The 13289-nt window shown below is 42.8% G+C and overlaps 1 protein-coding gene across 1 annotated transcript in view; it reads left to right on the top strand.

The window, feature by feature from the left end:
- IGF1R (insulin like growth factor 1 receptor) overlaps positions 1–13289 on the top strand; it is a 225574-nt gene that overhangs the window by 182473 nt on the left and 29812 nt on the right. The window contains exons 16-17 of the mRNA XM_088452688.1: positions 463–692; positions 800–910. Coding sequence (XP_088308814.1) covers positions 463–692; positions 800–910 — 341 coding nt within the window. The remainder of the gene's footprint in view (positions 1–462; positions 693–799; positions 911–13289) is intronic.

Raw genomic sequence — 13289 nt, 5'->3', positions numbered from 1 at the left:
TAGAGATCACTGCATCCCATTTTCAGTCACCTTAATGAATCGTAAAACCCAGCGCCGTGAGGTTTTCATTTTTACGACCGCAATTGGATATGCCCCATAGTGACTCTTTGAAGTGTATTTTATATAATGAAAGTTAAATTATGATTGATTACTGTGGGCTACAGCACCATTTTAATAAACGCACAAAATGCTTATTTAATAGCATGGTGCAAAGATTAATTGTACCTTAACCCCTGGCAACCAGTTGGATTTTAGTAATTTAATTTCTACTATTACCTGGCTTCTGTCAGTAACAATGCATAATCTATTTGCACTTTTTTTTATTATTAAGTATACCCTAAAGCGTAACAAAGAAAATCTATTTAGGATGCTATGCCATTAACAAAGTGTTTTCCAAGGAATTACCCATTGATGTGTCAGGTACTATGTGATATATAACATTGCCCGTCTCTCCTATTGCAGTGTATGTTCCAGATGAGTGGGAGGTTCCTCGCGATAAGATAACAATGAACCGTGAGCTGGGGCAGGGATCATTTGGTATGGTGTATGAAGGAATTGCCAAAGGGGTAGTAAAAGATGAGTCGGAGACCAGAGTGGCAATAAAAACAGTGAATGAGGCAGCCAGCATGCGGGAGAGGATAGAGTTCCTAAATGAGGCTTCGGTGATGAAGGAATTCAACTGTCACCATGTGGTAAGTGAATAGGGTCACCTTCTAAGTATAGTTTGACATGTTTCTAATTCGATGTGATAATGATCCCATAATGCGTCCTCTCACCCCTATGTCTTTTCCTCCTCTAGGTGCGTTTGTTAGGTGTTGTTTCTCAGGGTCAGCCAACCCTTGTTATCATGGAGTTAATGACTCGAGGAGACCTCAAAAGTTACCTAAGATCTTTGAGACCAGACACAGAGGTCAGTGAAAAAAAATATTTAAAAATAAACGTCTGTTTAAATACTGTAGCTCCAAAATATGTTGTAGTGCGGTACGATCAGCTGATTTTTGTGTTTTAACCATGATCACTGCCTCCTATTATAATAAATTACCTCACAGGTTCTCAAACTCTGTCCTCAGGACCCCAAACAGTGCATGTTTTCTAAGTCTCCTCAAAGAAGTGAAATTATTAGCGCCACCTGTTGGTCTTTTAAAATGTGTCGTTGAGTAATGTATACACCTGTGCACCTGCTGGGTGACCTGGAAAACGTGGCCTGTGTGGGTTCCTGAGAACCACTGACGTATCTCATCGAAGTGATCACATTTACATCAAAGTATTTCAGGAGAGGAATGAGCTGATCTTGTGGGAGGCACTTTCCGGTGTCCTTGTGTCTGTGTGTGTGAGTGAGAACAGGGTTGCATGTGTCCGGAGCTGTATCAGGATGTGGGGACAAAAAGAAGTACAGTGTTCGTAGATAGTGGAAGTACCATATGAGGAAAACCAACGCAGGAGTACAGTGATGGGAAACTCACACCTCTACATAAAAGGAAGTTCATGCAACCACCACTCTTCTATGAATGCTAGGCAAAACCTAAAAAATACAATTATTTGGTATTTTGTGGGAGGTACTAGTGAAAAATGTCTCCTAGATGGTATTCAAAATGTAACTAAAGCATTTCCATGAGGCAAGTTACCACAAAAATGTAATGACATGAGGTAACTTACAAATACATGGCAGAGGGATTAAAGTACATATAGAATGTTTTTAGCTCTTTTTTTTTTATATTGTAAAATAGTAACCATAGGTTTTCTGTTTTGGACATTGAACTCTCCCTGCTGGATTCAGACCCTTTCCCCATTTTTAGTCTCTTCCTCACAGAGCAGAGATGTGACATATGCAAACGCTAAATGTGTGTGTATCACAGCTTTATTGGCTACACACTGCACAGTACAATAACTTCCAAAGATCTTCTAATTATTTGTGGCTCATACGGGAAATAAATATGACTGTTTATGAACTGTATGTGTTGCTTGTCTAAAGGATTAGGATTGGTGGAAGGGTTCTGGGAAAAGAGAGAATGAAACAAAGACAGAATACTGTAGAGGATGTTAAGCTTTGCAAGAATTGGTGACACCTTTTTAGAAGCGAAGGTAATTCTTACAACATGCTTAATTTACTTAGGGGCCCATTTATTAGAGTACTTTTGCAGTCAATTACAGCATTATTTATGTATCTAGGCTATTAATTATGAGGGCACCACAGAGGATAATGGATCTGCATTGATCTCTCCTATGTTCGACCACAAAAGTAGTCCCCATAGCTTTGTATGGGGATTGCAAACATGCCCAATTTACGTACTTCCCAAATACGTAGCTTGGCCCAGATAACGAACATCATCTTTATGTGGTGATAGCAGTTGTAGCCTGTAAGCTATGCTTTTGCATTTGTTTTTGGGGAGAGGGATTGTTGGATACCTCTCTGGCATCCAGTACTTGCACAAGCGTGATCGCATGGCAACTCGTGTGGTAGGCAAGTAGGTTTCAACCTGACGGTAAGAAAGTCCTAGCAATAGAACTTTGATGAAAAAAATAATTTCTTATTACCGTGATAAGCAGCAGAAGAAATGACAGTTAACAGGGTGAATTAGCAGTTATTAGTAAATCAACAAATCAATGATTTCATGTTTTAGGTTGTACCACAAAAATGAATCTTGCAATTCATGGTAGCTGTGGAAAAGCATTTATAAATTCTGCCCCTCCATCAATAACTTGCAGCTCTATCACCACATAATACTGGCACTGAATTCTGTGTATTATTTTTTAGAATTGAATTGCAAGTTAATCTGAAATATTTAAAAAAAAAAAAAATAGTGGTGTTCAGCTTCATATTTTGTTCTCTGTTCCAATGCAATGTGAACAACCATAATCCTGGTAAGATTTGTTAAAGTAGACTAATTTTTCCTGAGAACTGTACATTTTCCAATCTGTAGCCACCATATTTTGGTGAGCAGTAACTTCTCCCTGTGCATTTTTGGAGAACAGGCTATTTTGTGGTTTATCTGATAATGTTTCCCACTGGATAATAAAAGCAGGTGGTGTTTCAGACTTGGTAACACAGTATGTTGGTGCACTGTGTCTCTTTATATATTAGAAGGTTTTGACAGTCATGCATGGTGGCATTCTAAATTAACAAGACATCTACAAAAACTCTCATGTAAAGCAGAGCGTCAGTAGTGTAAGTCTCGTACTCCAAGTGACTTCCTGACATATAAGACTATCTACAACTCTTATTGTAATGCTCTGGACGTTGCCAAACAGACATATTTCCAATCTGTAATCTCTGCTCAAGCCTCTAACCGAAAGCGACTTTTTTAATACATTTAAACTGCTTCTTACCCCTCCCTCACCCAACCCACCTGCTACTATCTGTGCACAAGCTCTTGCTTCCTATTTCAAGGACAATATTGCTAAGATCCGAAATGAAATGATACGCTCTTTCTCAGCTAGTGACCTGCTCAATTCCCTACCTGAACCCTCTGGCACATTCTCTTCATTTGACCCCACAAACGAAGATGAAGTATCTACACTCTTCTCATCCTCCTACTCTATTACCTCTCCTCTTGATCCTATATCCTCACAAATCCGTAAAAGCTCTGTCTCCTGTGCTCATCCCACACCTAACTAAAATCTGTAATCTCTCTCTACAGGCATCTTTACATCACTGTTCAAGCATGCAGTGATTACTCCCATTCTGAAAAAACTAAATTCTGACCCTAACACTCTCTCAAATTACCGTCCCAGCTCCCATGCCCCTCCAAGCTACTTGGGAGACTTGTCTACACCCGCCTCACACACTTTCTTAACTCACACAACTTATTGGACCCACTTCAGTCCGGCTGAATTAGTAATGAATTATCTGGCCATTACTCACTTCTAATTCTTCTAGCTGCTTTTTTCACTGTTGACCACTATCTTCTCTTACAAACACTACAATCCCTAGGTCTTGAGAACACGGCTCTTTTTTGGTTCTCATTCTACCTATCTAATCGGTCTTTCACTGTTCGTTTTTCTGATTCTGCCTCCTCCTCGCTACCTCTATCAGTTGGAGTATCGCAAGGCTCTGTCTTAGGTCCTCTGCTATTCTCAATCTATACCACCTCTTGGCAAACTAATCGCTCTTTTGGATTTCAGTACCATCTGTATGTAGATGATACTCAAATCTACCTATCCTCCCCAGATTTATCACCATCTGTATTGGTCAGTGTCACTGAATGTCTTTCTGCCATTTCATCTTGGATGTCATCTCACCACTTCAAACTTAATATTTCTAAAACAGAATTAATTACATTTCCAGCGGCAAATAACAGTTGCCAACCTGATCTCTCTATCACTGTTGATAACTCAACAATCCACTCTGCCCCACAAGCTCGCTGCTTAGGTTTCATCCTTGACTCTGAACTGTCCTTTGTTCCCCACATTCAATCTGTCTCAAAATCATGTTACATACATCTAAAAAACATATCCAGAATTCGACCATATCTCACACAAGACACTGCAAAAACACTAATCCATGCACTCATTATTTCCCGCATTAACTATTGCAATAGTCTCCTTACTGGTCTTCCCAAAAAACAGGCTCTCGCCATTACAATCCATTATGAATGCAGCTGCAAGGCTGATCTTCCTCGCCAAACGTTCATCATCTGCTGCTCCACTCCATTGGTTGCCGGTTTTGTACCGTATTCAGTACAAAATATTTTTACTTACACATAAGGCTATTAACCAAACCACACCAACATACATCTCTTAACTCATCTCAAAATATCTCCTAACCTGACCTCTCCGCTCAGCACAAGATCTGTGTCTCTCATCCTCACGCATTACTTGCTCCCATTCACGGTTACAGAACTTTTTTCGGACTGCACCCACTCTATTGCATTCCTTACCACGCACAATAAGACTTTCCTCTAGTCTCCGATCCTTCGAGCGTTCCCTGAAAACTCACCTGTTCAGGCAAGCTTATCAGATTCCAGAACTGACCACATAACCTTTCATAGCTTCCATATAGAATTACATCCCCTTTCACAGTCCACACATAACTTCACACATTCTTTCACATCCTCCTGACATTTGGCCGACATTCCTGTGTGACTGGGTCATACAGCCCACCAAGAAACTCTGCATTCTGGCTAGACCAAAATGCAATATATAGCACCTATCCTTGTGTATCATTGCCTATTTCCCTATAGATTGTAAGCTTGCGAGCAGGGCCTTCCTACATATATATCTGTCTGTTATTACCCAGCTTTGTTCTATTAATGTTTCCAATTGTAAAGCACAATGCAATATGCTGCGCTATATGAAAATAAATAATGGTGTACTGCACCAGCAAGAAATTTGTCCAGATTAAGCCCCCACCCCTTTCCAGGATGTTTCTACCCTGTTTAGAGCATCTTTCTTGATTGTTGATTGCAAGCAGGCACGAAGGGTCAACTGCATGTTACATCTGGAGCACAGCTATTTAAAGACATTTAAATGGTGCAGGTGGAAGTAAACAGGAAGAGGGGTAGAGAAGCTTTTGACAAGGGAGAAGGAGCAAAGGCTTCTGCTTTAGATTCAGCAAGGAAATGAAATCAAAGTGGTAATATGAGCAGGGAGAACTGAGCTTCTGTCATTCTCAGTTGTACTTACATATAGATCCACAGGGCCATCATTCCCCATAACCTGTTTTCACCATCCTTTCCATAATGATTTGTGATTACAAGGACTTTTGCAGTCACTTTAGTGGACCAGACTCCTACACACAACTATTTTGTGGACTGATAGAAGACTTATTATCCTGATCGGATGTCACTAGTTCATAGTGAATTGATTGGCTGATTACTGTGCATGTGGATGACGGACGCTCTTTTACATGTGGGACAATGTCCAGTTATAATGGCAGCTGCTATGTCGCATTCCTGAAATATTTTAAGTGTTAGCTACATCTCCTTCCCCACAATTGTCAGATGTTCTACTTAAGGATAAGTAATTGCGATCTCCTGTAAACTTCCAAGTGCACTACTAGTGCATGACCAAAACTTGTGTGTGGAGGATGATAGCATCTCAAGGATGGTGTAATGGTTAGCATTACTGCACTGAGGTCTTGGGTTCGATTCCCACCAGAGGCCCATCTGTGGATCTGTGAAAGTTTGTATATTTTCTCTGTCCTCACGTGGATTTCTTCCAGGTGTTCCGGTTTCCTCCCTGACTCCAAAAATATACTGGTAGGTTAATAGGCCACTGACCAAACATTGTCCCTAGTGTATGTGTACATGTGGTAGGGATATAGATTGTAAGCTCCAGTGGGGCAGGGACTGATGTGAATGGCCAAATATTGTCTGTAAAGTGTTGCAGAATATGTGTGTGCTATATAAATAATTGGTAATAAAATAATAAATCTCACATAGCAAGATATTGGATATAACCTTAAGCATTTTTACATTGTTCTAATTTATCATGAGTATACGCTTTACTTCCAGACTTTACCCATTAAGAAGTGGGTGATTATTTAAGGCTAATCTCTCAACTCATTCTCCACATTCCATGGTCACCTCTTACCAGACAATAAATCAACCTTGTGCCAGGTACCATTGTGAGAAGTTTAAAGACCCACATTAGTTATAGTCAGGACTGCTTAGCCAGATTCAAATGGGCAAGAGAACAGTTTCAGTATTCCAAGAATATGTTTGTGTCCCTGCCGTCACCAGCATTCTACATTCCTGTGCCATGTGTTTAAAATAAACAATAAAATCTATGGTAGCATTAACAGAAGTCTGTTTTACAGGCAGCCCAAACGTATTGTTTAGCAATGTGCTAACTGCCTAATGAATAAGCTGCATAGGTTCATTTTGTAGGCAATGTCAGACTGGGGCATGAAGAGCCCACCAGGGGAATGAAGTGGTAGGGACCCATGTTTAAGGAGTGTGGCCCGCCACTACAAAGGCTTGGCAGACCATTAGAGAGTACATTGTCTGGGCCTAGTGACAAGGATCACATAGACTGAGTAGAATCCAACTTACTTTTGTTCTCCATTACAGGCAGGTTGCACAGGACAATGCAGGTTTCACAGATCCTGTATTTACAGGCACTTTACAACGTCTTCAAAAAGCAGCACAGGTCATAGAATAACAAGTTACAATCTTCTTAGCACAGTTGGTACAGAGTACCTATGGTCCCTAGCGTAGCCCAAACCCCCAGCCTATTGCCTGTGTCAGGAACACTGTTCTTTGTATCTGAAGTTCTTTTACCAGCCACTGACAGGTGCTTGCAATCAAGCCTGCTGCTCAACTTGCACACTTAATACCTGGTCTGGATCTGACACCCTGCATTCTTACATTCCATTCAAATCTGTGCTAACCCTGCCACACTCCTCCCCCATTAGCTTCAACTACCCTGGTGAAGCTAAGAATTTTCCAGGCGAGCTCTCTGCCTCGCCCACAGGCTATCTATCCGAGAATACACTCCTCCACAGCTTCCAGAGTTATCCTTCTTCACCCCCTTCCTCCTTTCCTCCTACTCCCATAGCGTCACCACAGAGTTGTTTGGAGGATCGGGACCCACAAACTTTCTGGAAAGGGCATCTGCATTGAAATGCTGTTTCCCCAGATAATGCTGCACCTCAAATTTGAATGGCTGTAAGGCCAAAAATAAGCGGGTCACACGAGCATTTACTTCCTTGTTTGTGTGCATCCACTGTAAGGGCACATGGTCTGTGATTAATTTGAATTCTCGTCCCAATAAATCAAATAATATCTTAGCGACTCTACTGTCCACTTAATCTCCAAGCACTCCTGTTCCACAGTTGAGTATTTGCGCTCTCTGGGCAGGTATTTTCGGCTAAAGTAGAGGATGGGTTTCTCCTCCCCATCTACCTCCTGGGAAAGGACTACCCATAATCCCGTTCCCGAGGCATCCGTTTGCAACACAAACTGCTTCCCAAAATCGGGTGTTTGCGAGACAGACTCTGGACACAACGCTTGCCTTAAATCCTGCTAAGCAGTGTCTGCCGACTTAGGGCCTGATTCAGACCTGGTGGGCCAGTGCGCATGTGCGCGACGGAGCCGGCTCCGTTGTGCACATGCGCGAGACTCCGTAGCTCCGGGTCTCGCAACAAAGGGGGCGTGCTGTCGATGTTGAGTGACAGCACGCCCCCTTTGGTGGGCGGGATGGGGGAGTGATTGCCCAAACGGAGGCGTTCCCATGGGAACGCCTCCGTTTGGGGGCGGCCCCACTGTGATGTCAGTGGGAGAGATTTCGGCTCTGTTAGAGCCGAAATCTCTCTGGGGCTTGCGGCAACGAGACCCTACCACAAGGGTCTCGTCGCAAGCACGATGGTCGCGATGGTCTTGACCATCGCGACCATCTTCCTGGCCACTCGCTATAGCTGTGGGTGGTCACCCACAGCTATGCGAGCGGCCAGGAGGCCGTTCTAAAAAAAAAAAAAAAAAAAGACCGGCCCTGATTCAGAGCGACCGCTCTGTCAGAGCGACCGGCTCTGAATCAAGCCCTTAGACCACACTATTTTATCTGGGGACTGTTTCTTCAGACATTGTTAGTGGTGCCGCCCTAGTGGCAGAGTCACGTAAAAACCTGCGATAGTATCCTACCAGACCAAGAAATGTCCTGAGTTGTGACTTGCTTTTTGGTTTAGGCCATGTGAGGACCACTTCTATTGGGCTGTGGTTTAACTTGCCCTCTGCCTACAATATGTCCTAGGTGCTTTGTCTCCACCATTCCATTGGCACACTTCTCCGGGTTAGCGGTAAACCCGTGTACCCGTAGAGACTGTAATACCGCCTCCACTTTTGGAAGGTGCGACTTCCAATCAGAGTTAAAAATGACAATATCATCCAGATAAGTGACGGCATACTCCCTAAGAGGATGGAGTAACTGGTTCATAGCTCTCTGGAAAGTTGCAGGAGCTCCATGTAACCCGAAAGGTTGCACCTTATATTGAAATAGACCTCTCTGGGGTGGAGAAGGCTGTTTTTGCCTTGGCAGCTTCAGTCAAAGGGATTTGTCAGTACCATTTTGTTAAGTCAAGAGTGGTGAGATACAGACTTTTTGCTAAATTTTCAACTAGTTCCTCAACCAGGGGCATAGGGTAAGTGTCAAACTGGGAAACTTTTATTTGTGAAAAACGTTGCAAAATCTTAAAGCCCACGAAAGGCTTAGGGACCAAGACAATGGAATTATTCCACTCACTGTTTCATTCCTCTATAACCCCTAGGCGCAGCATCTCTTCCACTTCCCGTTTTACCGACGATCGTTTGGTTTCAGGAATATGATATGGTCTTTGTTTTATCATTACCCCAGGTGGAGTAATAATATCATGTTGTATGATTTGGGGTTTCCCTGGGAGGGCAGAGAACACATATACTGATTTCGTACTACTAAGTTGTCCGCTTTACTTTTTGGCTAGGAGTCAGTGTATCTTCAATGGGTACCTGACACTCTGGGGTTTTCCTAGGCACCAAAGAGGGCTGGACTGGTACTTTCTTTCCAGGGTTTTAATAAATTAATATGGTAGACTTGTACCTCCTTTCTTGACTGCGGTAACGTCATATCTACATTTTTGGGGCTGTAGAGCCTAAAGCATAAGCTCACTCAGAAGTGGTTCAATTTGCCTTAAACGGCCATACAGTTGGGACACAAATTGAATGATATTAGGCTCTTGGGACAACTGCTGTTCCCACCCTTCTTTCAACAAACCTAAGATTCCTCTGGGTTGTCTACCATAGAGAAGCTCGAAGGGGCTAAACCCTGTAGAGGTTTGGGGCACCTCACAAACTGAAAACATTAGATAGGGTAAAATTAGGTCCATTCTCGCTTCTCCTGAGACACAGCCCCCCTTATCTTCGGTTGAAGCGGTCTACTAATTCATCTTCTGGGGGGGATGAATCGAGGTGTTAGATTTATTTCGTCTGTTGAGGGTGGATAAAACTTTCATCAATTTAGACACAAAAGGGGTACTTTGGTCTGTAAAGACCTCTTTTTGTATTCCTAGTCTGGTCCACATAATCAGTAGTTCCCGGGCAAGTGTACCAGATTTCCTATTACGTAGTGGTATGGCCTTTGGGTACCTGGTTGCATAGTCAACCACCGCTAGTATATACGAATGCCCATGAGCAGTTTTTTCCACTGGCCCGATCAGATCCATACCAATTCGCTAAAAAGGCACGAAAATGATAGGTAGGGGAACCAAGGGCTCTCTAAACTTTGATCGGGACGCTGTCTATTGGCACACTGGGCACGCCTGACAATATTTCTTTACTGCTGCATGAATGCCTGGCCAAAAGAACCGTAATTGGATACGCTGGAGAGTTTTCTCCTCCCCTAAATGGCCACCCCATAAATGCATGTGAGCCGCCCTCAGTAGCAGTTGCTCATGCTTCCCGGGGCACTAGCAGCTGGTCTGCTCTCTTACCCTTCAAATAAGTCACACGGAATAATAAATAATTTATTAATATAAATATGGCACACGTTCTGGTGGCACACGTTCTATATGGCACACGTTCTAATTACTTTACCATTTTTCTCCACAACACTTTCAAATGCATTTAGCACATTTCCATTATTCTGTTGGTCCTGTAAAGACAAACTTTCACCAATAGGAGACCAGGAGGTCTCAGTCTCACTTTACCTCTGCCGCTCACTGGCCAGAAAAGGTATTCTAGTCACAGAACTTTGGCATCCTGCACATTTGGTCTCCTGGAGGTCCTCTGCTGATGTTGGTCTGCCACTGTCATGCCAGGTAGCCACTTCATGTAGTAGCGGAAAGTCACGTCTTAAGATCAGTGGGTAAGGAAGTCTGACTACTGCGGCTACCATTTTCAATGGTCGTTCTTTTATCACCACCGCCAGGTGCACTAGTGGACATTCTTCTATGTCCCCATGAATACATATCCCTTTTACAGGAGGTGAAACCTGGTCAGCCCCGGGAGGAATTAGGTAGCAGAGATGATGGATAATTCACTGCCAGTATCAACTAAGGCCCAGATCTCCCGGCCTTCCACCTGCACCATCAGACGAAACAGGGTGGTTTCTGACGGGAAGTGCTTCCAATAGCCATCCTGACCACAGGACGAGTGGTTTTCCCCACACTGCAATCCATTGGCTCACCCTGCTTTGATTAATCTGCGTATATGTCCTGGCTCGCCGCATTCAAAACACACAACTGGAGGTGGGTTGGTTTGTTTAACAACTGGGACCCGGGTTCTGGGCTTAGGTACCGGCGGCAACCTTTGTGTGTCTTTATTAAATATTTCAAGGGTCGAGTACTGCTCAATTACCACAGCTAAAACTCCTCAAATGTTTGAGGGTCAGCCTTGACGGCCTACTGTTGTAGACGACGGACTAACACTCGTATAGTATGCTCTAAAGCAACAATTTCTGCGATACGTGGAGCAGTGTTTTCTGCTCCATCTGGCTGTAACCATGCTTTACTCAGTGAGGGCAATTATTCCATTTGAACCCTTGGAGGCTCAGAGCCATTCATGAAACTCTTGGGCTTTACAGGAACCCGTCACTCCAACCCTGCTGAGTATAGCCTCCTTCAGGCATGGATAGGAGCTAGTCTCAGATATGGTTACATCAATATAGGCTCTCTGCGACTCCCTTGTAAGGCAGGGAGCTAATCTAGCAGCCCATTCCCCTTCTGGCCACTTTAAACATTCAGCAGTGCGTTCAAGGGTGCACAAAAATGCTTCAATATCATCTGAGGGGGTGCGTTTTTGTAACACATCCGCTCCGTTCTACCTTTTCTTATTTCTGTCAATTCAGCATGCAAGAACTGAATTTGAGGTTGCTGCGCTGCAGCCACTTCAGCAAACACTTTCATCACCTCCTCCATTTTACCTTGCTTTTCCAACTTATGGACAAACAGGCTTAATTATCTCTCTTTGGCAAGCCAGATTCCCAGCAACCTATGTCAGCTGGCTTCCCTTAATGCTGCACAATATTCCCTGGGCTCACAGCCCCATACACAGGAATAAACAGTTTATATTGTGCACCACTTGCAAAATACACATGAATAGATATTAATACTGTGGACAACTGCCGTTTTATGGCTGGTTTGCCACACTCACCTACCCAGCTGCGAGTAGTGCGACTCAGACTCTGCAAGTCGCAGTGCAGCAGGTATCGTCCTTCAGTGTGTCTCACTGACGCTGTGGGTGGGTCCAGTTCTTGTAACCGGGTTCTTACTGCACAATAATGTTCAGCAATTTGGGCACCAAATGTGACAAGGATCACATAGACAATGTAGAATCCAACTCACTTTTATTCTCCACCGCAGGCAAGCTGCACAGGACTATTTCAGGTTTCACAGATCCTGTATTACAGGCACTTTGCAACGTCTTCAAACAGCACCACAGGTCACAGCATAACAGGTTACTATCTTCTTAGCGCAGTTGGTACAGAGTACCTATGGTCCCTAGCGTAACCCAAACGCCCAGCCTATTGCCTGGCTGGCTTGTCCAGCGCCAGGAACCCTGTTCTTTGTGTCCAAATCTCTTTTATCAGCCACTGACAGGTGCTTGCAATTAAGCCTGCTGCTTAGACTTGCACACGTTACCTGGCCTGGATCTGACACCCTGCATTCTTACATCCCTGTAAATTATATGCTAAACCTGTGTGTGTATGTATGTATGTATGTATGTGTGTGTGTATATATGTATATATATGTGTATATATATATATATATATATATATATATATATATATATATATAAAATATGAGACACCTTTTTCTTTTTATTGGCCATCAGTTGGGACTGAATCAGGTTATATTAATTTACCCTGACAAGGGGCAGGATTGCTTTCTAATTACTGATAGATTTCAGCCGGTGTCTTGGCTTTCCATGCCAGTTTGCACCTCCCTTTTTTCATGCGTTCAATAATATTTCCCTGTGTCATTTCACATTATTACAGATAACTTAATTTATGGACTACTATGGTTTGATTTCTTTGCATGTGTGGATTGCATGGGTTGTTGCTGACATTTGTTGAAAATTTCATTACAATAGCCCCATTACAAATACATTTACTGAGAAAAATGTTGATGTGTTCAATACTTCTTGTACCCACAGTGTGTGTGTAATAAATATATATATGTGTTTGTGTGTGTATATGTGTATGTATGTATCTATGTATGTGTGTATATATATATATATATATATATATATATATATATATAATATTTGTTCTCCCCAGAAAATTTTTCCAGCCGGGTGGCATCAAGCGGTAGCCGGGTAGGGGCCTTCGCAAATAATAAAACCTGACCTTATAGTGATTTAAACTTGAAATAACATTTTATA

Source organism: Taudactylus pleione, unplaced genomic scaffold (genome assembly GCF_031769625.1).
Source record: "Taudactylus pleione unplaced genomic scaffold, aTauple2 ptg000556l, whole genome shotgun sequence".
Taxonomy (NCBI): Eukaryota; Metazoa; Chordata; class Amphibia; order Anura; family Myobatrachidae; genus Taudactylus; species Taudactylus pleione.
The sequence above is the reverse complement of the archived record's forward strand: the minus strand, read 5'-3'. Positions and strand labels throughout refer to the sequence as shown.